Source organism: Hylobates moloch, unplaced genomic scaffold (assembly GCF_009828535.3).
Source record: "Hylobates moloch isolate HMO894 unplaced genomic scaffold, HMol_V3 SCAFFOLD_17, whole genome shotgun sequence".
Classification (NCBI taxonomy): domain Eukaryota; kingdom Metazoa; phylum Chordata; class Mammalia; order Primates; family Hylobatidae; genus Hylobates; species Hylobates moloch.
Window position 1 is genome coordinate 691166 of NW_026652292.1, and position 26298 is coordinate 717463.

At 60.7% G+C, this 26298-nt stretch overlaps 1 protein-coding gene across 3 annotated transcripts; it reads left to right on the forward strand.

Annotated features, from left to right (window-relative positions):
* The first annotated feature begins 314 nt into the window (after window positions 1–314).
* NKD2 (NKD inhibitor of WNT signaling pathway 2) lies at window positions 315–25377 on the forward strand. 3 transcript variants are annotated; one of them, XM_032135858.2, is made up of 10 exons: window positions 315–594; window positions 687–722; window positions 992–1071; window positions 18855–18915; window positions 20076–20203; window positions 20940–21035; window positions 21459–21606; window positions 22183–22267; window positions 23213–23340; window positions 24488–25377. In XM_032135858.2, exons 1-10 carry the CDS (start codon window positions 570–572, stop codon window positions 25066–25068), a joined length of 1368 nt encoding a protein of 455 aa, XP_031991749.1. In that variant the 5' UTR covers window positions 315–569; the 3' UTR covers window positions 25069–25377. The 3 variants fall into 3 exon arrangements, with proteins under 3 accessions (XP_031991749.1, XP_058286130.1, XP_058286131.1); XM_058430147.1 differs by lacking the exon at window positions 21459–21606 and having other exon boundaries at window positions 329–594; XM_058430148.1 differs by lacking the exons at window positions 315–594; window positions 687–722 and having other exon boundaries at window positions 1000–1071; window positions 21437–21606.
* Window positions 25378–26298: the final 921 nt, after the last annotated feature.

Sequence of the window (26298 nt, forward strand, 5' to 3'; positions counted from 1 at the left end):
CTTTGGGCTGCCCACACCCCCACCCCCTCTCCAGCAGCCAAGGGAGGCGGGTCCTCCCCTTCAAAGGGAGGGGCCCTCAGGCTCCTCTGGAATTAGGGATCCCCTGACCCAGGACGGCCTGGTGAGGGGTCAGAGCTGACTCCTGCCAGGCTCCGCTGCAGCACCTGACCGCCCTCACGGTGGCAGGGCCGGGTCCTCGACGCTGGTGAGGCTCCGGGCTGGTGACGGGGGTCGAGGCCGCTGCGCTGCGGGCAGCGGCCGCCGGGGGCGCTGCGGGGGCCGCGGTTAAAGCCCAGGCGCGGGCGCACGCGCTCAGAAGGAGCCGGGCCGCCGTCGCTGCCGTTGCTGTCCGTGCGCCCTCCGCCCGGTGGCCCCCACCTCCGCCCTGCGGCCGCACCTGGCGTCCCCTGGCTCCCCCGGCCCCCGCGCGGCGTGGAGCCATCTTCCCTCACCTCCTACCGAAACCCTAGCTTGCTCCCGGCCCATGCGGCCCCCGCGGGCTCCCGGCCCCGGCTCCAGAACTGAGCCCTGCACCTGAGCGCGGGGCCCGGCGGGGCGCGGCGGCGGCGATGGGGAAACTGCAGTCGAAGCACGGTGAGCCGCAGGCCGGGAGGGCGGGAGGGCGGGCGGGCGTAGGGCCGCCTCTCACTGTCGTTTTCCTCTCCCCGCGCCCCGCCGTTCCGCAGCCGCCGCCGCCCGCAAGCGGAGAGAGAGTCCGGAAGGTGAGCGGACGGGCGGGGCGGGGCGGGGCGGGGGGCGGCGACCCCGGCCGGGACCCTCAGAGCCAAGAGCCCGCGCGCGTCCTGCCCTGGAGCCAGCGGTCGGGGGACGGGGCCTCGGAGACCTCCAGGAGCGCGCGGGACCCCCACGCCTGCCCTGCGCGGTCTCCAGGCGATGGGGACACAGCGAAGGCTCAGCGCCCGCGGGGCTCACGGCGCGTCTCTTTCCCTCCTCCGTGCGGGTTTCCCGCGCGTCCGCCCCCGGGCCACAGGGGACAGCTTCGTGGCGTCCGCGTACGCGAGCGGCCGCAAAGGCGCGGAGGAAGCGGAGCGGCGCGCGCGGGACAAACAGGTAGGCGGCGGGGCGACGGCTGGGGTCGCGCTGCGCACCCGCCCGGGGGCAGGGAGCGGCGTCAGAGCTGTTCCTGGGGCCCGCCCGCGGACAGGCGGACAGGCCATGGCCGCACGAGTGACCGGGGGGCCAGGAGAGTCAGTCCGTCCCCGGCCTCCAGGACGTCTGGGGCTCCCGTGGGGCGAGGCCTTGCTGGTGTCCCATGCTGGGTGGCGGTTGGGGGAATCGGAATTTCCTTGTCCTAGGCCGGGTGCGGGGCTCCATGTTTCGGGCTGGAGGAGCTGGGCGAGTGGGAGGGGCTGGACCTAGACGTCCCGGGTTTGGGGTCCTGGGGAGCGGGAATGCAGTACCCCGGCTGGAGGAGCTGGAGGAGGGGTGGGAGCTACAGGCCTGGGGCATCACTGGCCATAGTCTCAGTGCTCAGTCAGCAAACATGGCCAGAGTCAGAGGCCGCGGTGCCTCCCATCTCTGGGTGGGGTGACCACAGGCCTGCTAGAGGCTCGGGAGACAGAGGGACGTCTGCACAGCTGTGGCAAGGCTGCACAGACTGCAAGGCTGGCTCAGGACCCAGGTGGCCCTGAGGGTGGGTGAGGAAGGTGCTGTGTCCAGGAGCAGAGAACTGTCCAGGTCTGGGGCCCTGGAAGAGTCTGGGGTAAAAATTAGACCTGTATGTTTGCTGAGCGTGAGAAAGCTAACATTTGATGGTCATCAGTGTCAGTGTGAACTGGATCGGTGTAGACAGCCCCACCAGGTGGCCAGGCCCACACTTGCCACCTGCTTCCTCCCCTACTGTCCCCAGAGGTCCCCAGACACAGAACATGCTGGGTCACCCAGTCAGTTTCCTTTTTGGAAAGACATTCTTCTGGCAGTTGATTAAAAAAGCTCTGGGTGTGTTTGGAGACATTTTCTGCAGCTCTGTCTTGAGAAGGGGCTTAGGTCTGCTTGGAAATTAACACGCAATAGAGTTAGGATTGGTGCTTCCTGAGAGTGACCATCCAATGCCTGTGATGGTGGGAAGCACGCTGTAAGGTACAGTAACTTGGGTGGTCCTGTGAGCCTCCATCTGGGATAGGGAGACCAGGGTGAGGTCATCCAGGGAGCTGTCCCTGCCCCAATCTGGCTCTCTCTGCCAGTTACATTTGCACAGGGGCTTGCTGGTGAGTGGATGGTGCTACTTAGCAGCCGGGTTCTCCTGGTATGATTAGTCAGTGATGTGAGCACCTGGGGAGGGCAGGCATTCACCTCTCTCGTGGTCAGGGCTTTGGCCGGCCCCTGTCCATTGGCCCACCGGCCTGGGGCCTTCTCCCTGGGAGGCGCGGCACCTTAAAATCCCTGAGCCAGCACCCTCGCCGTGAAGTGCAGCTCCCAGGGCCATGGGGCGAGGCTGGTGCGCTCTGTAAAATGCAGGTGCTCCCCATGTGGCTACGATGTCAGCATGAGGGCTGCTCGTGGGCGTTTAGATGTGCCACTCTACACTGGGACATTTTCTTTAGAGAATAGCTTGGGGGTTGGGGCTTGCTTGGATTGTTACCTTCTAATTTTGCCGTCATTTCATGAAAGAAAACTCCTTTCTGAGTTAAAATGAACAAACTCAAAATCAAAGGCTGTCCTGTGAATTAAACACATTTCAGCTTTCAGACAAAAGTGCTGCCTTTCTGTATTTTCCGCCTCTGGCCATGACTCCTCCCACCTGGCATGGAGACCCCAGGGCCCAGGTGCGCCCTCACCTGGCCAGGTGCCCTCCCTGCCACATTGCCATTCCTCTCACCTGGCAGCCGTGACCCCCACAACAGATCCTACCCAGGTCCAGGAGAGCCGCGGCCACCACAGCAAAGTGTCCAGCATCCCTCTGGCTCTCACCTTCTTCTTTGTGTTGTCCAGAGCCTCGCCCAGGTGGTATCCACTGAGGAGGGCCAGTCCTGGGTCACCCAGGGCACCCCTCGTGATGCCTGGCTGGGGCCAGTGAGAGGACTCACTCCTTCCCTTCTCCAAAGTCCACCTCCTGGTTCTGTGCGAGGCATCCTGGGTGCCACAGAACGGTGGCAGGGAACCCTGTGGAGATTGGCTGCACTAAGAGCCAAGACCTCCAACCTGCCCTCTCTCCCCAGCCCCCAAAATAACACAAATGCGATCGGCCATTATTAATTCCCTGTGAGCAATGCTGGCTCCTGCCTCTGTAAGTGTCTGGAAACACCAACAGCGGCACTTTCCCAGACAGGTGTGTGTCTGCACCCCCGACGTGGCTCTCCCTGGCGACTCTGCGGAGCACCACACTTTGCTTTTGGTGGGACCTGCACGGCTTCATCACCGAGTGTCCCTGAAGGGCCAGGGCCATAGGATTGCTGGTGATGGTGCCATGAAGGTCTAGAGAGTCGATTGTGAGGGATCCGGAGTCCCTGGAGATGTGCGTGGGTGAGGAGTGGTGCCATGGTGGCAGCGCACTTGTGTGGCTGTTTTTAAAAGTGGTAGTGACTGCAGGGAGGATGGCTTCAGTCCTGGGAACAGGCTGCCCCTGCACACTCACCCTCACCATCTGGTCTGCAGGACTAGCTTTAATTTCCACAGCACTCCCTGAGGCTGGCGGAAAACGGTTCTGAAGACAAGAGTCACTGTTAACTGGAATGTTGTTGTGAATGGAGCACAGACTTCCATGAAGTAGTGCTGAGGAAGGTGCGCTGGGGCTAACTGTAGAGGCAGCATTGTAGCAAACACTCGTGACAGACCAGCCAGGCCCTGGCCTGCACGGGGGCGGCTCTTGCCCACATCTGCAGGAGGCAGCAGGCACGGCTCTGATTGGCCCGTCTAGGGCAGGTCCCAGCTTACAGGATGCACTCGGCGGTCCCACCCCCATGCCACGGCCCTTCTGAGTGTGCCAACATGGTACATGTTTCCTGGAAGGGAGCCAGGAGGACCACAGTCGCAAGACCTGCTGGCTTTGTCCAGGGCTGAGCTCCAGGCCAGGGCCCAGGCCTTCACCTGCACTGGCCTCTGGCTTCCGGCAGCAAACTCCATCTGCCCTCAGCATGGCCTTGCTCACAGGAACTGGGGGCTCAGCCCCACTACATGGCTTGATGCCTTCCGACTGGAGCCAGCCACAGCGCCCTAGAGGCTCATATGCCTGCAGCTGGCCTTCCCCCGGAGGCAGGGATGGGGCCGCCCCTTCCCTGCCCCTCCTGGCCACCCAGGAGCCAGCGCTCACCTGTCCTCTGTGGGGCCAGAGAGCTGGATGTGGCAGTGGGATGCTCAGTTCTCGGTCAGTGGGAGCAGGTTCTTGTAGAAGATCCCGGGAAATTCTTCATGGCTTCAAGCACAGTCTGGACACTACCGCATCAACACAGAGATGCAGGGTGGGGGGCAAGATACATATTTGCAGGAGAGACTCGGGCCAGTGCACGTGTGCCCAGAGACAAGGCAGCATGGACCATACTCTGCTTGGTGCTCGGCCACGTGCCACACAGAAGGAGAGGTGGGTGCCCAGTCCAGCCAGCTCTGCATTTGGGGGTGCAAGCCACTCCAAGATGTCCAGGAATACGGCAGCCTTCAAAGGGAGCATGGGCGCCTGGGGGTGCCTCCAGCACAGACTCTGAGGACCAACCTTCTGTCTTATGTGACTCGTGTTCCGGGACCCTGTGTCCTCATGGAGCTGAGGCCCACGTGGGGCCTCGGGTCAGAGCCGGCGGCAGCTGCAGTGCATTGTGGCTACCCTTTGCTTTCTTTTTGGTGCCCTCTGTGTGCCTGGCCCTTGGATACAGGCAGCCGTGTTCCTCATCCCGGCCATGCAGCGAGGCCAGCACAGACATGCACAGAGGCTCAGGCACAGAGGGAGCCGAAGGGAGTTGCCGGGCCACCTGGCCATCCCTCCTTGTCGTGGGAGGCGTCGAGGTCACCTCCGGGCATGGCACCTGATGTCCAGCACCTGAGAGCCATGGGCTGGACACCATGTATGTAGTTTCTGCACCAGCCTGGGCCTTGGGGCCACTGAGGGCCTTGTGTGCACCCCAGCTCTCCACCAAGCTGCAGGCATCCCCTGTCCTGCAGCAGGGGCTGTGGGGTGCTGACTGGGAGAGGCTGCTGCCGGTGCCTGGCCATGAGGCTGGGCCAGTGGATCTGTGTTGCTCATGGTGGACGCCGGAGGCTGGCCAGTGGCATGGTCCTGCCGGCCCGGGTCACTGCACCTGTCCAGTGCAGGTGTGCGTTCTCCATGTCGGCACCTGCGTCTGTGAAGTGCGCTGTGAAGTGCATCCTGAGAAGCCCTGCACATGGACCAGGCAGGTGTCTGGATGGAGGCCCTGGAGCACAGAGCATCCCTGCCACAGGGCCTTGGGCTGGAGCTGGGGGTTTCACAGGCCATCTGGGGCAGCTGTCACCCCTGGACTTCCAAAACAGCTTCCTGAAGCTAAAACTGCCCATTTTGCTGCTGAATGAGCTGAAGTTTTAGATTTCTGTAGGTGAAAGAAGACAGGCGGCTGAGCCCTGCTCTCCTCAGTGGGCTGAACCACCACGGGAAGCCTGGTGCTGCTCCGTCCTCCTTCCTTCCTACTTGTGGCTGAGTAATTTGAATTCCTTCGAGGTTTTCATCTTGTTTTGGTTGAAGAGCTTACATCTTTCCTTTTCTTAAAGAACCCAGGCTAGTTTGCAATCCTCGGAAACCAATCATCAGCCCTGCAGCTTCGGGCCACCCTATACCTGCTTTAGGGGGTTGGGGGTCCATCAGACGCACATGCGACTCCTGGGAGCCGCAGAAACTGTGGCTGGTGCCGGCCGAGGCAGTTGTGCCAGAAAGGGCAGGGCCGTCTCGAGTACCCATCCACGAGTGCCCTTCGGGGCACTGGGCCCCTGCTGTGCACGCCTCCCGTGTGAGCAGCAAGGTGATGGTGAGATTGGAAGTGCAGTTTCATCTGCCTTGTAGGAGTGGCTGGCTCTCCTTTGCCCCTGGGTGGCCACCGCTTGTTCAGAGCTGGCTGGAGCAGGCAGTAAGTCCGTGGCCGCCCCAGGTCCAGGCCCCGACTGGGGGAAACACGCACCTTGCCACTGTCCTGTCTAGGCTAGGGTTGGGGGTTCGGCTGTTTCTATTTCTTAGGGGGCCAGGAGTCTGGGCCAAGGGCTCCTGTCCTCCACCCCCACTTTGCGGCCAAGGGATACCCACCTGGTCGGCCCCGACACAGGCTGTGAACGAAGTCCTGCTCAAAGACCATAGTTGGAAGCCACCATATGGCCGTTTTACGTGTGGCCCCTCGCCAGCACCAGGTTTCTGTCATCCCATGATTAGCAGTGGCGGCTCGCAGGGTGGCTCGACAGCCTCTGGACCCGGCTCCGGACCTGGTGCTGCCACTCACAGCCTGGCCACATCCCTCGTGCCTGGGCCGCCTGCTTCCCCTTGTGGTCCTGCGAGGAAAGACGAAAGGGACAGCTTCACGCTCCATAAGGCCAGGCAGCGAGGGCCACCTGGAGAGCAGCCAGGTGTGGCCGGGCCCCTTCCTGGCCTTTTGCCCCAAGTGCTGGGGTGCTGCAAGCCAGAGGGGTGCATGAGGCTGTGAGCTTGTGCCAAGATGCTGTGGGCCTGATCCGTGCTGCATAGTCATCTGAGATGTCAGCAAGCTCTCACTGGTTGGCAGTGCCCACAGCCTCCCTAGTGTGGCCAGGTGTGGTGGGAGCAGAGGCCAGTGGGTGGGAGTGGGGTCCACCGTCCTTCCTGTAGAGAGGAAGCCTCTGACCTCTCGGCTGCTGTTCTTGAGTTGGCAAAGCCACACTTTACGGACTTTATGGAAGCAGTAGTTCTTGAGGCCAGACACACCTGAATTTGGAGTTGCCCAGCCTACCCCAGAATTTGTGGACAGCTACCTGCCAAGACACTGGGTCCCTGGAGCTCTGGAGGCTGAGCCCTGTATCCTTCCTGCAGGGCTCTCAGACAGATGCCTGCATCAGAAACTCCCTGGGTTATGACGAAAGGCCTATGACACCCCTAGGGAGTTGGGGAAGCCTCAAGAGCATCAGGAAGCAGGAGGAAGCAGGAGCCCCTGCTGGGGTGAGGTCAGCATTTAGGGGCGGTCCTGCCCATTCATGCTGCTGCCGGCATTTCAGGGTGGGCTGCTCCCAGCAGGACTGCAGATCGGCCTGTCCATGTGAGGAACCCGAGGGGGCCTGTGCTGCGTCCTGGGGCACTCATGCTGGAGGGTTCCTGTGGCTCCATCCTCTCACAGGTCTTACCAGCCATGGCCCCTCTCCTGTTGGACTTGCCTTCCTGAACATGGGGAGGAGTCCCGAGCCCAGGACCCCTAATCAGTTCCAAGGGCTCCAGAGCTTTCAGTCCCTGCCACCTTCTGAGCCGTCGTCTGTCACAGATCATGACCGTCAGCTGTCCCTGGAGGTACGGAAGGAGCCCTTCCCGCGGGGCTGCTGGGTTAACGCCGGAACCATGGGGAGCAGAAGGCGAAGGTGTGTGAGAGGGGTCTGCCCAGGTAGCAGGATCCCCCCACACACCGGACACTCCCCATCGTGGGGCGGAGCTCATGGTGCTGGCCTGGAGGGACACACGGTGCTGACCAGGGTCAGCACCGCTGCTCTGGCCGCCGCCTCTGGGCTGTGAAGCCTGGACGTGCTGGGACAGGAGCCTTGCAGAGACCCCGATCCGCTCTCACGGCGAGCTGCGCCCATGCTAGCTGATGGGAGCTTTAATCTGCTTTCATGTTGGCAAATACTTGGCAGGGCACCCTCTGGCAGCCTTTCACGCTGGCGTTAAACAAATTGGGTCTGTTTGATCTGTCCTACGCAGAGCTGGAATTCACTGGCGGTGATGGCCAGCCCTCGGCAGCTGGAGGGGGAGGGTTTGTTTTCCTTTTGTTCTGCAGAATTTTCCAAGGAAATCGTAAATAGTTTTAAGCACCAAAATCAGAGAAGCTAAAAAGTACCAAATACTGTAATACAAACATTCAAATTGGAGATTATTTCAATGGTAAGTATCTTGGCGGATTTGGACTGAGAGCCTTGCCAGAGGCTGATGGAAACCTTGCTGTCTCCGGTGAGGTTCCGTGGCACTCACGTTGGTAGCTGGCAGGACCCTCCAGGGCTCCCACCTGCCCTTAAGGCCGTGGTCCTGCGTGGACGTACTTCTAGGACGAGGCCTCTCACATCTGCTAAGGGGGACGTGACAAGAGCTACAGCTGTTTTTGGATAACAGAGCCTACCCCATCCTCGTTTCCACAAATGATAACAGAGCCAACCTCACTCTCGTTCCCACAAAGGGTAACAGAGCCAACCCCATCCTCGTTCCCACAAAGGATAACAGAGCCGACCTCATCCTACTTCTCACCAGGACCTGCCTGGACATGGTGCAAAGCTGCCGCCCCTGGTGGCCTCCCTGCTGCCCCGGGGACGTGGGTAGCCTGGCCCTCTGTGGCTGGCGTCTGGGCCTCAGCGTCACCCCACGTCCCTCTGCCCGCCATCACTGCCTGCTCTCTTGGCTGCCCAGGTGCACCCAGCTCAGCTGTCCCGAGGGCCCCGCCAGGCCAATGGCCAGGTCCGTGTGCCCTGCACCTTTCAGGGCAGCCACTCATGCCTGAGACCAGCCAACCCCAGACAGAGCTGGAGCAGGGGCCATTTCAGTGGCCCTGATTTTGCTCCTGAGGGCTGTGGTGTAACACGAAAGAACGTTGCCGTAGGCTTCCGGCCGTGGGATTCCGGGGCTGTCTTTGCCTTGTGCTGCTGGACAGAGCAGGACCTGCACCTCTGTTTGTCACAGGCTTATCCTGGGCACCCCCTCAAAAGGAGGAAACAAAAACAGAAGGGCTGAGTCCCGGAGCCAGGACCCCAAATCAGAAGTCCCTCCCAGAGCCCGCACCCCCACCACCGGGCCGCCCTGCTGCCCCAGGGCCTGAGCTGCTCTCTGGATGCTGGGAGAACCGGACAGTGGTTGCTGGAAGGAAGGCCTGGAGGGCCCTGGGTGCTGGGGTGCTGGTGAGGCCAGGCATGGGTGCAGGGCCTGTGGTGCTGGGGTGTGAGAGAGGCCAGGCAGGGGTGGGGGCTGCCACTTGATGTGGGCGTCAGGACAGTGTGTGGCGAGGAGGCATGGAGGAACCGTGGCCCCCCAGAGGCTGCCAGGCTGGGCAGCCAGTGCAAACGCCCTGAGGCAGGAGTAGGCCCGGAGGACGGGACGGTAGCAGGCGGGGGCTGCGGGAGACACAGTGGAGGAAGAAGAATGGCGGCCCCCACCCATCTCCCTCTGCCTAGAAGGAGCCACAGGCACAGCCTACAGGCGTGCACTGGTCTCTGTGCTGTGGGAGGCCAGACCTGGTGTCTGTGAGGAGCACCACAGCTGCAGACCTGCCGGACAACCCTCGGGTGACGCTTTGGGGTGGAGGACCCCCGCCCACCCTGCGAGCCACGTTCCTCGGGCTCAAGCCCCGTCCTTCCCATCTGTGGAGCAGGTGAAGCCACTAGCAGGGGCTTCTGGCCTTTCGTCTCCTCCCATTGATTTGTTGAAAGTGATTTAGGTTTTCTGTAAAACAAAGCGGACGTGGGCCTGGGGAAGGCGCTTGCGGGTATTTCATGAGCTTTTCCAGGCCTGAGACACGTTTTAGGTGGCAGCGGGCTCACGTGTGTTGGGAGAGACTGGTCACAGGGCGACTCGGGGGTTTGCGCTCAGACGGTGACGCCCGGCCCCCTTGTCCTCAGGGTGACAGGGAGAGGTGGCAAGAACTGGCAGCTGCCCGCAGGCTGAGCCGAGCCCAGCAGAAAGGCCCAAGGCCAGAGCACAGAGGTGGCCTGGATGCTTCTGGCCGGTGGTCAGGACCCTGCCACGCCTTGCTTGGAGGCATCTTGTGTGTGAGGGGAGCCCTGTCCATGCCAACCACCTGGCTGTGCCCAGGGGAAGCCGCCCCAGAGGCCCATTCTCGGGGTCTGTTTGCCTGTCGTGGGGAGAGTGTGGCGCAAGCTGGGCTCACGGGGAGGAACATCCTTGGCCTCCGAAAGGGCAGAGAGCACCATCCCTGCTTTGGGGCGTCTTGGGGAGCAGCAGGTGGGGACGTTACGCCTCTGTCCACAGCACAGTCTGGGAAACTCAGAGCCCTGTTGGTGAGTCCTGGGTCAAAGGGCATAGCGACCAGGCCAGAGCGTCGCCTTCCCACTGTCCCCGTGGTGGGGCTGTGATTGCCTCTAGCTCTAGTGACCGGGGCAATGGTCCTGGCTGCCTGCACCTCCCCTGGCAATTATATCCCCCATCGGCGTCCCCTGTGCCAGCTCCTCCTCTTTCGCGTTTGGAGTGACCCCAAGACGTGCTGCAAGGGTGGCTTTGTGTGCGCCTCAGAGTTCATCCCGAGAACCCTGCAGCCTCCGGACCTTGGGTCCGGCGCCCTTCCTGAGACGAGATTGTGTGTCCCGTAACAAAGATGCGCGTGGTCTCCTCTGAACACTTTTTACCTCTCACGAGTGGGTTCTCACCGCTCTCCCCTGAGAGTGGGCTGTGGCTTGTGTGGACGGCAGCTGCCAGGCATAGCCCCTGCCCCCTAGAGCCCTCTGCAGCCTCTGCCAATAGCAAAGCCGCTGGTGGGTGCCGGGCCCTCCTTTCATCTCGTGGAGCCCCTCGCCAGCCACAGCAGGGCCCGCATGGAGGTTCTGAGATTGTCGTGTGCGGGGCATGCAACGGGGGCGCTTTAGAGAGAGAAAAGGCCTTGATTACTTGTTTGAGTAGCTCAGTCCCCAGGGTCTGGAGCTGTAATCAAATATAAACCCCTCAACCAGCATCTTCCGCTGTTTCTCTCTGGTAAGGACGTCGACGTTGCATGTCCACATACGGTGTCTTCCAAATTAGAAAAAAATCCCTGAAACACAGCAGGGTTCTTTCCAGCTTTGGAATTAATCTTCCTTTGAAATAGGAAACATGAGGCTTTAATATGAATGAAAGAAAACAAAAACGTCCAGTGGGTTTTTCCTGGGGAAGAATTCAGATAGAAGGGAAGTGGATTCAGGTCTGCTTTCAATCTCGGTGGAATTCAGCCTCCTCTGAGTGGGGCGGTCGAGGGTGCAGCAGTTCGGAAGCTCAGGGCCTGAGTCGTGGTTTTATTTTGTGTGTTCTGCGGCCTGGATGGTAAGCTGAGGGTGGCAGCTGAATTTAGACGGTCAGTCACCCTTGGTTTTCCTTTTTCTGTGACGTTGGGGATCGTTAGCTCTGAAGACAAAGACAGTAGCAGGCGTGACTGGGAGAAGAAAATTAGACCTGCAGATGAGTTGTGAAATGGTTGTCTAACATTTATTGTCAGCACTTCAGGATGCTGAGAGTTGAAGGCAGGGAATAAAGTTTCGGCAGAGTTTATGATCACGCCTCTATTATGTGGGCAGACGCACACACATGTATATGTAGGTGTATATATATGTTCACATATGTGAGTACACACATGTATACATATATACAGGTTACACACACATGTATGTAGGTCTGTATTTAATACTGGAGCTGAAAACATTTCATTTCAAGGCACCCGCTCTCCACCCCCGGCCCCTGGTCGCCCTGCTCAGCCTCAGCCACACCTGGCTGACGATGGAGACTCTGGGAGGGCTGTGGGTTCCCATTCCTGAGCCAAGGTGTGGGCCCAGTGGCGCTCACGGCTTCCCCCTCCCGTCGGCGTCGGTTAGTGCGGGTAAAGTGCTCCCTGAGTCCCTCTCTCCAAGCGTGGGGAGAGGGAAGCTCAGCTGCCTGGTTGTAAAGCCAGGTCTCGCTGACCACGTGTTGCTTGTCATTTTTTTTTCTGCATGTGTTTTATGTTGGGGTTAATTTCATGGGCAGGGCAGCCCTGGGCCTGTCCCTGTAACTCATCTCTTCACTTCCACTTGTAAGGATGCCCCGTGGGTTGGGGTGGGTGCCCCTTGACCCCGTGGTGTGGTCAGTCGTCCCCTTAGGCTGAGCATCCACCCTCGTGGCAGGGGTGGGCCCTGCAGAGACCCTCCCTGGACTTAGGGCGTTTACTGGGTGAGGGGGCAGATGCCAACACAAAAGCCCTGTAGGGAGGGAGTGAGGGGCGTGGGTAGTGTGGTGCCTCCACATGTTTTCCCATTTAAACAATCCAGATGATGAAAAGCTGCTGTGAGGCAGGATGAAGAGGGAGACAGAAACATTTCTATTTTCTGGTCTTACAGGAAGTTAAGTCGCAGCAGAACTCTGGCTTATGAGGACATCTGAATATTTTAGGAGACCTTTTGACCCCAAAGTTACTGTTTTTCTAGATATAAATTTCACATGTGGTTGTTAAAAGATCTCTCAAATCAGTCCTAACCCAGAAGAACCGATGGGCAAAATCTGCAAATGCCTCTCAGATATGGAGGCTCCATCTGAATGTACCTAGGGCTTACGTGGGAAGCCCGGCTCCCCTGCCCGGTCCCCCCGCCCCTCCCCACCACCCAGCCCCCCACCTCCCAGCCCCTCCGCTCCTCCCGCCGACCCGGCCCCCCCCGCCCCTCCCCCCACCCACCCACCCCAGCCCCCCTCAGCCCCTCCCCACAGGGACTCAGTCTCATAGTCCTTAAATCTTTCACTTTAGAACCAGAAGTTCAGAATAGCAACCACAGCCTGGAAGGAACTGGCACGCCATGTTGCTGTAGCCTCTCTGGGCCCCAGCAGCACATGTGTCGGAATTATTAAGCCCATAAAACTACATTGTCACATCTGAAACTGCTTAGCCATTGAAACCAAGACTTTGACTTCAAAGCTGGCTGCGGAGTTTCCAGACAGGCGCGCTGGCGGATCACCTTGAAGTCAAATTCCATCCCATGGCAGCTGGCAGAAGTGGGCCCCCAGCACCTCCTTGTAAGAAAACACTCTTCCGCAGACGCTGGTGGCAGGTTCCCCCCTCCCACGGTGACATTTTGGAGAGGCATCTTTGCATCTGAGCTCCCAGCAGGGAGGAGGCGGATGGGGTGGTGGTCTTTGCATTTAAAGAGCCTTGGAAACCACTGCCCCCCACCAGGCCCCAGGCCCTCTGCCTGCTGCTCCGGGCCCCTCCCCCAGGGCCGCCTGCAGCCTGCTGTGACCAACCCCCGGCCTCCTTCCGTTTCCTGCTGGCCTCATCTTCCACCTGGTCTCATAAGGTGCCCTCCCCCCCTCCCCCTACCGCTAGCCGAAACGGGGTACTTGCTGCCCTTCAGCCCCAGAGCCTGCACCCTTGACCTTGCTGGCCCCTGTCCACCAGTTGCCAGTGGTGCTATCCCTGTCCCTGCTCTTCCCACCCGCTGTGGGTGTCCCAGCCCTTTGTCCCTGCTCTTCCCACCCGCTGTGAGGTGTCCCAGCCCTCTGTCCCTGCTCTTCCCATCTGCTGTGGGTGTCCCAGCCTGTTGTCCCTGCTCTTTCCACCCACTATGGGTGTCCCAGCCCTTTGTCCCTGCTCTTCCCATCTGCTGTGGGTGTCCCAGCCTGTTGTCCCTGCTCTTCCCACCTGCTGTGGGTGTCCCAGCCCTTTGGGTTCCTTGGGATCCAGACATCACCCTCAGCCTTTTCCTGAGAGGCCTAGCTCCAGCCCGTGTGCCATGTCCCAAAGCTCCCCTCCCTGAGCCGCCTGCCGGGCACTCACTTCATCCCACCACGTCCAGCGTCCTCACAGACCCTGAGGCAGGAGGTCACTGCTGGCCTGGACGTGGCCTTGGTCCTGCCCAGCCGCACTCCAGGTGCCTCCTGAGTGCCCTGAGGCGGCAGTGGCTGCAGCCCAAGCCTGGCAGGCCCCCACCTTGCTCCTCACCACCTGGCATCCTGCTTGAGCCCCACAAACCAGCCCTCGATGCCACGACAGCCCCGTAATTCTGGCAGCCTTGGGCCTGGCAGCCCAGTTTGTAGAATTAGCCCTGCAGAACAGGGTGGCCACAGGGGTGGCGGCAATGAGCGCAGGACATGGGCCAGGCTGTCGCCCCGGCCCTTCTTTTCAGCTCCTGGAGGCCCCCTGGGCGCAGCGCCAGAACTACTTCTTGATGTGCCAAGGACAGGGAGGTGCACTGAGGCCATTTCCCCAGTGGCAGAAACTTTGAGCCAGGGGCTCCACCCGACAGGGCTGTCCCCACCACAGTGCAAGGTGGCCGAGGCGCTGGGGAGCCGGGGTGCCTGCCGGGAGGTGCCTATAGATCCAGGGGCGCCAGGTGCTGCTGGTAGCGATGGAAGCTGTAGGGGTGGCCTGTCCTGCGTTGGGCGGTGCAGGAGCTGCGCCTTCTGGATAACGCCCCAGACTTGGGGCTCCACACCCACTCCAGAGGGACCCGGGAGCCCCAAGGTCTGGAAAATGCTGTCTGACACGTCCACCCAGTTCTCTGAAGCCTTCCTCTCTGTCTGTCTCCTCCCTCCCCTCCTCCTCTGCCTCGGCTCCCATCACCTCCACCCTCCCAACTCGTGGGGAGACGTTGGGCTCCAGGGGCTGCTCCCAGCCTGGCTTCCTGGACACGCCATGGCCTTTGCCTGTTTTTGTCGGGGTTGGTATTTCCAGAACCCTAGACCAGGGCTTAGGTCGTGACCCAGAGGGCCGTGACTTCACCGTGGACCACCCGTGTGCTTCCCACTGGGCGTTCCACCAGGGCTGTGGCCAACAGTTGCCCTCACGAGGCCCAGGAGGGGACAGCGCCTCCTTGCATTTGCAAGACCTGGGAAAGGTGCCTGGCCGTGCCTACCTGTCCACTCGGAAGAGGACATCACCCGCTCCAGGTGGCTCCAAGAGGCACCTGCACCGGCACTTCCAGGTTGAAGGCCACCAGGATGATACCTGTGGTGCAGCTGCCTGGAGGCCCTGCAGGGGTTCTGACAGACGGGGTGGCTCTGGGGGGCAGTGGTGCTCCAGCGGCTGGGCGCTGCCGAGCGCTGGCACACGGGGAACACGCTCCTTTTGACTTTTCCAAGGAAGCTGAGAGTTGAGGTTTTGTGAGAGTCTCTTCGTGCCTGGCCACCTGTGGAGGCTGTGGTTTGCATCTTACCGTCTGGGCTGGGACCAGGACAGGGGCTGGGTGCTGGGAGGACGAAGCACTCAGCCTGGTACCTGTGGCGGGGAGCAGATGTCCTCACTGTCATGGCGGGGACGTGGACGGTGGTCTCGGGGTGGTTGGCTCACAGACCGGGGTGGCCTTCCCGAGCATCCCATAGGGCCATGGGACCTGAAGCAAAGGCCACCTGTTGTCGACGCTGTGTGACAGACGCCTGCCGCTCATGCAGGTGCAAGGCTGTGGGCTCTGGTCCCGGAGGCCTCCGTGGGCTGGGGTCAGACCCTTCTCGCAAGTCTGAGGTGATGCCGAGTGCGGGAGTGGGGTTGAGCGCTCAGGCAGGTGTGGCTGCTGTCCTTATGGGATGAGGCCCCATGGGGCAGGCCCACGGTCGGGTTCCCTGTCCTCCGAGGGGCCATCGCAGGAGGATGCCGTGGGTGGGAGGGGACAACGGGCATGGGGAGGTCTGCAGGCCAGCCGTGGGGTCCCTGCTGACATGGAGGGTTCTCAGGGATGCAGGGCAGTGGGACAGGCTAGAGGAGGCGCCCAGGCACCCCAAACCGGAAGTGCAGCTGAGACAGGAAGGGGGGGCAGAACAGGTTGGGGGGTCACAGGAGGGTCTCCCTGGGGACAGGGCCAGAGGGAGTGAGGGTGGGGTGGGTCTTCGGGAGGGCGAGGCCAGGTAGGGGCCGCATCTCAGGGAGGGGTGCCCACCCTGGGAGGCTGAGGTTTTGCTGGGTGCCGGGACACGTTGGGCCAGGCCTGCTGGGATCCCGTGTGTGGACTTGGCGTCTCAGGAAGTCTCCCCAGTGGGGAGGGGCTGCACATCTGGCCAGCGGCCCGGGGGCAGGTTTTATAAGTTGGAATTAAAGCTCTTGGCCTTCTAGTTAACCGAGGCAGCGTAGATTAAAGGGCAGTTTTATGCAACCAGGACGGATTTGATGAAATCACCAGCCACGAGACTGGAGTGGCTTTGACTGCAGATGCTTGTTTTTTCCCCGTTTGATCCTCCCTGCATCTCAGAGGTAGCTGTTGACTTGGGTCTTAGAAAAAAACACTGTGCATTCGAGCGCTGAGAATTCTAGGGCTGAAGTATAAGTGGATATTTTAATGGGATTTTCCTCTGTGTTAGGAACTCAGTCATGAGCTGGTTGGTGTAGTATTGGCTGGTTGATACAGCATTGGCTGGTTGGTGTAGCGTTGGCTAAGTGGTGTAGTTTTGGTTGGTTATTACAGTTTTGGTTGGTTATTGTAGCTTGGCTGGTTGGTGTAGCGCAGGGAGCGTTTCCAGACATCAAACCACGGGTCTGTGCAGATTCTGTCTTGAACAGCTGTGCCCCTCCTCCTGCCACCCCGTGCATTTAGACTCCTGTCTGTAACCAGTGAAATCCCCCCCAAGTGCGCTCAGAATTTTTAGAAACATGGCACGGGCCGCGTTTGCATTTTCACTGTATTAGCTTCATACGTGGAGTGCGTGATGTGCTGTTTCTCATTTGACATTTTCAGCAAATCGTGAGAAACACTTAAAAATCCCTTAAAAAATACTCCACCCTGTCCAACCCGCCGCCTGGCTGCCCGTCCTCAGGAGCCACTGCACCTCCAGCTCCTCTGGGTTCTGGCAGTTTCCAGGAAGCCACTGCTGCTGCCCCTCATCTGGGCAGCGATGTGGCCTCCATGAGTGACTTCAGTTAAGGCTCTTTAGCAAGGGGTGCTGTGCGCGCCGGCCCTCAGGCCCCAGGGCACCTTACTGCTGTCTGTAAGGAGGCTCTGGGCACCCAGCACCATGCAGGAGGACTGAGCTCTGCCTGCTGGTCTGATGGAAGGTGAACTGGGTGCCTGAGGGGGGATTGTGGTGGGGGAGGCACTGAGAACCCTGGGGGCTTCACCAGGCAGGTCCCCTGCACCCTCCCCACATCCCAGAAGAGAAGGTCTGGGCTGGAGCTCCCAAGGGTGGACAGGGATGCCTCGGGGCGCCCACCTCAGCATTTAGGGTCACTTTCCCCTCCTTACCAGCCCTCCACAGTGACAGTGCCTGCATCCCTCAGCCTGGGCGTTGGTGGCCTTGGCTGCCGTTATGACACCATTTCTGTCGGCAGCCACTTCCAAGCATCTGGACGAGTCCACCTGAGGGGCTGTGGAGCTCCTGGCACCCGGTCCTTCCCACAAGGATGCTGTGCCCATGGGGGCTGCACCTCTGGGGCTCTGGGCACTGCTCTGCACTCCATGGAAGCCTACGACTGCAGCCTCACCCATTATTCTGATTTTGAAAAAATAAATAAATAACCACAGCCTGGGTTTTAGAGATGATTTGGTTTTATGCCAGCATCCACCTGGACAGAGCTTTTCCCTCACGGCGGTGCCTCCCTGCTGTGCGGATGTACAAGGGCCCCTCAGGCTGCAGCAGCCAGTCCTGGAATGTGGGGACTGCAGCCCCCAGGAGGGAGGCCTACTTTTTAATAATCAGCTGTTTTGTTTCTTATTAAAATGAGGGCAAGCTCTCCTGCCTCCCGCTGGGAGCTGCCCACCCTGCCTTGGCACCTCCCTGGGCGGCCAGCAGGAGACTTCAGCTCCGGGGGGCCCTTGGCTCAGCCACAAGGAGGGCTGGGGGCCTGGGTCTGAACTCAACAATATTCAGCCTCAGCAGCGTCACCTTAGTGCCCATGTGTGGATGGGGGTCTGGTCCCTCTCTCCCGGCCCAAGGTCTAGGGTGGCAGCTGGCCAGCCTGGAACCTTCCACCATACCCTGCTTGGACCCTGGCCAATGACCACGGTGGCAGGTGGCGCTTGGGGGGGTCCAGGTGCCCTCGAGGGTGACCCCGCTCAGCCTCCTGCCTGGGCCAGACTCCAGGAACCCCAGGGACCGCAGCTGGGCGGGCAGCCCCATAGGAGGTCGGAAGAGATGAAGGGCACATGACCCCCGGTCAGGAGGAAAGGATGAAGCCGTGGGGACCGTGAGGGCAGTCCCAGCTGGGCAGCCCTGGGGTCTTGTGTCCACCCACGGAGACACCAGCTCGGCACCAAAGTCGTCTCCAGGGTCAGGCTCTGGCCGTCTGGGTGGACGGGACTCAGCTCCGTGCTGTGTCTCTTTGCGGGTGCTCCATGGCTTTCCAGGGACCTGGAATCAGAAGCAGAAACACAGCTGCCCGTCCCTCCAGCCAGCCTGCCCGAGAGCTGCCTGCTCTCAGGAAATGCTCCAGGGCAGTGAGTGCTGGGCTGAGGGGCTCCGCACCTGCACTACTGCGCAAGTCCCCTGCCCTGACCACAGTCTGTCTCCTTCTCCGTGTCCTCAAGGCTGTAGATTATTCAGGAGAACCACGTGAGCTTCGGCTCAGCTGAAACACCAGTGGGATGTGTTTGAAGTTTTTCCCCATTTTCCATAACTGGTCTTGGCTGGCAGCCCTAGAAGAGGCGCATTGGGGTCCTGGGCAGCCATGCAGGCAGCGGCTGGAGTCCTTATGTCAGGCTCCAGTGGGCAGTGCTGGGAGCAGGCCCCAGAGCAAAGGTGCAGGCGTATCTCCTCTTGCATTTAGGGTAATCCAGCTTAGGGGCCCTGGCCAGGGGGATTCCCCGGGCAGGACTGACTGAAGGGGTCGTTCCAGGCAGCTGCGTCTTCCACCTGGAAATGCTTTGAGGAACTTGACAACACAGGAATGTCTGTGTGTTTTGCTTCCTAAAATCTGAGGCTGAGTGGGGCACGAAGGGTTGGTGTTTCTGGACCCAGAGATTGAGATGCCCCAGGAGGCCTGAGGCGAGTGTCAGGCTCCAGTCCAGCCGCCTAGAGCTCCTGCCCGTCTCCCCCGCCTGCCCACTGAGCTATGTGGCCACTGACTACCCCGTTCTTCCTGCAGGAGCTGCCCAGTGGGGACCCCAAGGAGGAGCCTTTCCGGGAGGACCAGTGTCCCCTAGAGGGTGAGTGCAGCTCCCGCAGTCCTCCCTCCCCAAACTTGCAGACTTCATCCTGTACCAAGGCAACGCCAAAAACCACCCTTAAAACAACCCCGTGTGCGGAGCGAGGGGCACTTCCCAGGCTTAGACACACTTTGTTCTTAAAAAGTGCTTGGCAGTACAACTCACAGGGTCCTCGCTGGACTGGCAGCTGGGATCTGGCAGCAGAGATGAAGAAGGTGCATCCCATGGCCAGAGCCCTAAGCATGACCTTAATGTGTTTGGAGTCTCTGTGAGCCTGTGTTTGTGGATGGGGGTGGCTCTGTATAAAGGTGACCTGTGAATTTTCAAGTTAGTCCTGGCTCGGAGGATGCGTGAGATGCTGGCCCAGCCTAAGTCACTGCCACGCGTGTGCACCTCAGTGGCACCAGTCCTACCTGTGGCGTGTGGCAGGCCAGCACTTGGCTTACCTGTGGGTCTGTGGGAGGGTGCTGGGAGGCCAGCAAGCAGGGCCACCTTCGGATGGCTGCTGAAGCCACGAGAGGCACCAAGACCCCCTCAGTGGGAAGGCAGACCCAGAGCATCATCCCAGCTCAGGCTCGACAGGACTTGTCTGCAGGTGCTGAGCCGGGACAGGCCCACGCTCCTATCCTGGGGACGCAGCTTGCAAGTGCCGGAGAATAATGGAATAATTGTGCCCCAGAAACCAGAGGGCTGTTCATCCATCCTTCCTAGAGGCTGGGGGGAGGGGGCCGCCTGTTGACACACTCAGTGCACAGGTGGCCTGCAAGGCCTGCGGGCTCAGTGCTAGGATTCTGGAGTGGAGGGCCGTAGGGACTGTGTCTATGGGGAGGGGGCCGATGATGACACAGGGAGCGTCTCCTGGAGGCCCAGGCTGTCTTCCCCTATCTGTGCTCTTTGGGGTCTACTGCACCCCCAGCTCCGAGGTGGTGGTTGCAGTCGGGGGCCACCGTGGGATGGTGAGAGGAGGGCGCACCCGGCTGTGGCTGGCTGGGATGGGGCCTCCCTCCCCTCTGCAGGGGTCCTGAGATCGGGCTCTTGGCTCAGGCCCGTCTGGACAGGATCATGGTGTGGTGAGGGGAGGGCAGCGAGGGCCCCCCAACGGCGGGCCACATCCTCCATGTCCCCTCTGCCAGCCCCTTCGCCACCTCTTGTCCCTCTAGTGGCACTCCCCCCTGAGAAAGCTGAGGGCCGCGAGCACCCGGGACAACAACTCAGCGCAGATGACGGAGAAAGGGCAGCAAACCGCGAGGGCCCACGAGGACCGGGCGGGCAGCGCCTCAACATTGACGTGGGTCTCTCTCCGGCCTCACTTGCAGGAACACGTCCCTGGGGCCGGGGGCGCAGGGGCAGGCATGTGTTGCCCTGAAATGGGCATCTGTGGACACTGCGTAGTTCACTCAGTCTTCCCCACAGTTTACCCCGTTTAAGGCATTGAAGCAGAGCTCGAATATGCAGCCAAAGTCAGCAGGAGCCAGAGAGTGCGGGATGTTGCTGTGAATTTGGCCAAAACTGACTGGTCTGGCATTAAATAACTTGAGCCACGTTCCCAGCCTTGGTGTCCTTAGCACTACAGGAGTAATGCCAAAGCTGACTTGACAGACAGCCCGACTCCCTGCCCGCTGGAGGCAGAGCACAGGGCTTCCGTTTCCCGGGAGGGCTCAGGGAGGAGTGGGGTCTCTGTGTCCAGTCATGATTTCTGGAATTGACAACACTTGACAGCCAGCGTGTCCTCTTCTCCTTCTGGGTGACGTGGAGTGCTTGCATGAGCTGATAGGTGTCACTGTGGGGGAACTGAATCACGGGGCAAAAAGCTGGGTTTCCCCCAAGGAGGGGGCTGGAGCTGGGCAAGAAAGGAGCTGCTGGTTCCAGGGCTTGGGCTCCAGCCACGCTGCCCTCTAGGCTCCCCCTTTCCCAGCTGGCATGAGGAACCCCTGGGAAAGGCCCCAGAAGATCCTTCCCCCTGTGGAGTTGGGCATGTTGGCGTGGGTAGGAGGCGAGGTCCCGGCCCCCATGTCCCCCTGCAGGCACTCCAGTGTGATGTCTCGGTGGAGGAGGACGACCGCCAGGAGTGGACGTTCACGCTCTACGACTTTGACAACTGCGGGAAGGTCACCAGGGAGGTAAGTGAGTTGTTTGCGTCAGGTCCACAGGAAGGGCCGCGCAGGGCCCAGTGGTAGACAGATGGGGCAGACAGACTGTGGTGGCCTCGCGATACCTCAAGGGGCAGGAGGGGACCTGCCTGCTGCGAGGTCCTCATGCCAGCTGAGCTTGCGTCTCCCCAGGGCCCGGTTCATGTGTGTTTCTGGGCCGAGCCTGTGCCGCCCATTTCTGCGGCTGTGCTTCCCACACTGCAAGGCTGCCCTCAGGTCCACCTGGGCAGACCCAGGCTGCTCAGAGAAGATGCCTGTGTTGGTCCCTGAGGTCTGTTGGTGGCTGCAAGGATGGCGCAGGAAGGGGCAGGGGCTGGGTGTGTTTTCTGGCAGGGAGGGTGGGTGGCATCCCCTGGGCTCTGCTCTGTCAGTGAAACTGATGCCGGGCCCCAGGACATGTCCAGCCTCATGCACACCATCTATGAGGTCGTGGATGCCTCAGTCAACCACTCCTCGGGCAGCAGCAAGACCCTCCGTGTGAAGCTAACCGTCAGCCCTGAGCCCTCCAGCAAGAGGAAGGAGGGTCCTCCTGCTGGCCAGGGTGAGTGAGGCCTGGGCACACACAGAGGACCCTACCCAACATTGGCAGAGGCCTAAGCTGTGTGCAGGGGACAGGGAGGGACAAGTGAGTGAATGGATGGGTGAGTGAGTGAATGAGTAAGTGGGTGAGTGATTAAGCAGATTAATGAATGAGTGAATGAGTGAGTGAGTTAATGAATGAGTGAACAAGTGAGTTAATGAATGAGTGAATGAGTGATTGAGTTCATGAATGAGTGAACCAGTGAGTTAATGAATGAGTGAATGAGTGAGTTAATGAATGAGTAAACCAGTGAGTGAGTTAATGAATGAGTGAATGAGTGAATGAGTGATTGAGTTAATGAATGAACCAGTGAGTTAATGAATGAGTCAACGAGTGAGTTAATGAGTGAACGAGTGAGTTAATGAATGAGTGAACCAGTGAGTGAATGAACCAGTGAGTTAATGAGTAAACCAGTGAGTGAGTTAATGAATGAGTGAATGAGTGAGTGAGTTAATGAATGAGTGAACGAATGAGTGAATGAGTGAGTGCTGAATGAAGGAGGGAGGGAGTGAGTGATGGCAGGATCCCCGCTTTCAGACCGGGAGCCCACCCGTTGCAGGATGGAGGGTGAACTGGCAGAGGAGCCAAGGGTGGCCGACAGGAGGTTGTCTGCACACGTCAGGTGAGGGCTGGGGCGCCAGGGTGGGGCTGTGCCTTAGGCGGGGGCACCCTGGCCACACCCCTGCTTCCTGCAGGCCACAGGCCGCACAACATCCTCTAGGTCAGACCTGCTGGGGGCAAATGGTCCAGCAGCACTGTGGGGCAGGGGCCCTTCCAGCATCCGGCACCCTGGCTAAGCAGGGTCCCTGAGTCTGTCTGAGCAGAGGGCTTTGAGGGGCAGCAGCCACAGTGGCCTTGACACCCTCAGTCTGGACTTGCTGTGGCTCACTGTGGCTCCCTGTGGCTCCACTCAGCAGCTTTGGGGGCAACAGGGCTGGGGTTGGCTGGGGCAGTGGTTGGGGGTGGCTGGGGCAGTGGCTGAGGGTGGCTGGGGCAGTGGTTGGGGGTGGCTGGGGCAGTGGCTGAGGGTGGTTGGGGCAGTGGCTGGGGATGGCTGGGGCAGTGGTTGGGGGTGGTTGGGGCAGTGGTTGGGGGTGGTTGGGGCAGTGGTTGGGGGTGGTTGGGGCAGTGGCTGAGGGTGGCTAGGGCAGTGGTTGGGGGTGGCTGGGGCAGTGGTTGGGGGTGGTTGGGGCAGTGGTTGGGGGTGGCTGGGGTAGTGGCTGGGGATGGCTCAGGCGCGGCTGGGGAGTGGCTGGTGCAGTGGCTACAGTGGTCCCAGAATGGTGACCAGGGGCCATTACAGCATGAGCCACTCCCTAGAGCACCTGTGGCTCTGGTGCCTGGGACGGAGATCACAGGGTTCTGGGGGTCGGCCATGACCTTGTTTCTCTGGATGGCACATGACTGTGTCTGTGCCCAGTCGTCCACTCTTCTTCCTGCTCTGCGAGGAGGTGGGTGCTGGTCAGGATGCACCCTGGACCCCTGCCGCCTGCTGTAGGCACCCCGTCATCAGGGGTGCACTGCCCAGTCTGTGCGGGGCTCAGGACCTTCTCTGTGCTCCATGCAGGAGGCCCAGCACTGACCCCCAGCCCTGCTCGGAGCGGGGGCCCTACTGCGTGGACGAGAACACGGAGCGCAGAAACCACTACCTGGACCTCGCTGGGATTGAGAACTACACGTCCAGATTCGGTCCTGGTAGGTCCTGGAGGCCACCCTGGGCATGAGGCCCCGGCTGTGGGTGCCCATCGAAGGTCTTGATTCCCATAGCCCTGAGTGCAGGGGGCCCTGCCCAGCACCCAAGTCCTTCCACAGCTACCTGTTGGTCGTGGCTGCCTCCTGGCTACCTGTTGGTGCCGCCCGAAAGCAAAGCGAGCACCCTGTCCACGTGTGTGTATGTGGCAGGGGGTGCCTGGTTCAAAGTGAGATGGAAGACGTTGGGTTTGCATTCAAGGAAACCCTGCCTTGGGGTGAGAAGTCAGTATTTTAGGGTGGAATCACTGGCTCACTCAGCAGAGGGAGTCGTCCAGTAGTGTGGATGGCCGGCAGTGTGGACAACAGGCAGTGTGGATGGCAGGCAGACAGTATAGACAGCAGGCAGTGTGGACAACAGACATTGTGGACAGCAGGCAGTGTGGATGGCAGGCGGGCAGTGTAGATGGCAGGCAGCATAGACAGCTGGCAGCCTGCCCAGCACACGTTTATTTCCGACCAGCAGCACCCCCATGCGGCCTGCGTGGAGAGTCTTGGACCAAAGCCCAGGCCACTCCCCAAGGGCTGGGGCCAAGTCCCTCTCATAACCCCGGCTTCAGGAGTCCCCAGGGGCAGGAGGGGTGGAGCTGGATCGGGGTCATGGGGGCTCAGTGTACTGTGTGCTGACCCTGCCCTCCTTGGCCATGCTCTGCACAGGAGCTGCACCCTACAGGGCTCGCACTGCACGTTGTGAAGGTGGCAGTCGAGTCCTTCTCGAATCTATTTTGTAATGAGGGTTTAGGGGATGCGAATCCTGGGGGTGCCCTCCCTGACATAACCTGGCTTTCTGCTATGGCGCCCCAGGCAGGGTCCCAGCTGTGCGAGAAGAGAAGCTCCGCTCCCAGGACACACAGTGGGGACAAGGCTAGAGGAGTCGGCCTTTCCAGGGAGCTGTGGAGCCAGGCAGGTCACCCCTGGTGACCGGGCCCCTTCCCTTCAGGGCTGGTGGCCGTCTGACTGCAGACTTGGCTAACAGGCTGGCCTCAGATGGGACCCCTGGTGCAGCTCTTCCAGTGGGCCCTGGGCTGTTTCTGAGGAGATGGGAACCTGAGCCTGCACTCCCAGGGCCTTACACTCTGACCTGTGTCCACAGGGTCCCCTCCTGTGCAAGCCAAGCAGGAGCCCCAGGGCAGGGCCTCGCACCTCCAGGCCCGGTCCCGCTCCCAGGAGCCGGACACACACGCTGGGCACCACCGCAGGTCGCAGGTGCTGGTGGAACATGTCGTGCCAGCCTTGGAGCCTGCCGCTCGGGCCCTGGACCCGCAGCCCCGGCCGAAGGGGCCGGAGAAGCAGTTCCTCAAGTCCCCCAAGGGCTCCGGGAAGCCGCCTGGGGTGCCAGCCAGCAGCAAGTCCGGGAAAGCCTTCAGCTACTACCTGCCGGCCGTCCTGCCACCCCAGGCCCCTCAGGACGGTCACCACTTCCCGCAGCCTCCCCTGCAGCCGCCACCACCACCTTACGGCCACAAGCGGTACCGCCAAAAGGGCAGGGAGGGCCACTCGCCACTCAAGGCCCCACACGCCCAGCCTGCCACAGTGGAGCACGAGGTGGTGCGGGACCTGCCGCCCACACCAGCAGGAGAGGGCTACGCGGTGCCAGTGATCCAGCGGCACGAGCACCACCACCACCACGAGCACCACCACCACCACCACCACCACCACTTCCACCTGTCCTAGTGCCGCTGCCAAGCACACCTCGCTCCCAGCACAGCACAGCCCGCGCCGTCAGGGCAGGGAGCAGAGCAGCTGCCGGCTGTGTGCCCGTGGAGAGCCCAGCCCCCCTCCACCTCCGACAGCAAACAGCAACTGACTGCAGGTGCTGGCATGACGGAGGCGGTGCACCTTGGACACGTGGACAAGGCCCAGGCGCCCTCTGCTCTCCTGCCCTCGATGCCATGTGGCAGTGAACACATCTGAAGCCACTGCGTTTCCCGGCTCTAAGGCTCATCTGTGTAACCCATAAAACCTGCTTTGATTCCAAAATGAGGCCCTGGAGTGCGCAAGGAGTGCCCGGATGCTTGGGGTGGGTGTTCCTCCTGGGACTTCGAGGGGTGACCACTGTAAGCTGTCCCAGTGCGAGGCCGGGAGCGAATGGAAAAGCTGAGGCTTTGCCTGGCTTGTGTATCATGAAGTCAGAGGGGACAGGGCCGGGGGTAAGCAGCTTATGCTTAGTAGGGAGCATCTGGGGCTCCCCGGAGGAGGCCAAGCAGCAGACGCAGCAGAAGGCAGCAGCACTAGAAAGAGAAGTGCCAGACCAGCGAGGAGGTGCCACAGGGCACAGGGGGCGCCCAGACCAGCGAGGAGGGGCCAGAGGGCAGCATGCGGCGGTAGAGGTAGCCCCTGGTCCCGGAGCCACAGCAGCTCAGGTGAATGCAGGACACAATCGAGGCGGGGAGGGGCAGGGTGACAGATGTTGGAGAAAGGCAGAGGCTCACGCTTGGTGCGGCTCAGAACATGGGGACCTGCACATTCACGGTCTTAGCACTGACGGGGCGGCTTCTGTGACATGTCAGCTTTGGAGAAAGGTGTGTCCTCCTGCAAGGGTCAGGAGACGGTTGCAGTCCAGAAGGACGTCCCAGTGATGTTTCTGAGTCTTGCAGCCTGCAGGGGTCCACATGGTTACCCCGAACAGGAACCGTGGGGGGTGCTTTCTGGGACCCAGGGGGACCGTGTCAATGTTTCTGAATCTTGCAGCCTGTGGGGGTCCACGTGTTTACCCTGAACAGGAACGTGCTGGTGATTTCCGGGATCTGGCGAGGCTGTACGGCAGTTTTGCATTTACATTCCTTGTTTTGTTTTTAAGGATGAAGCGGTGCTGGGTGGGGTCTGTGGGAGGGGTTTGAGCCATGGGGGCTGATCTTGGTGAATGGCTTGGATGTGTGTCCCCTCCAAGTCTCATGCTGAGAC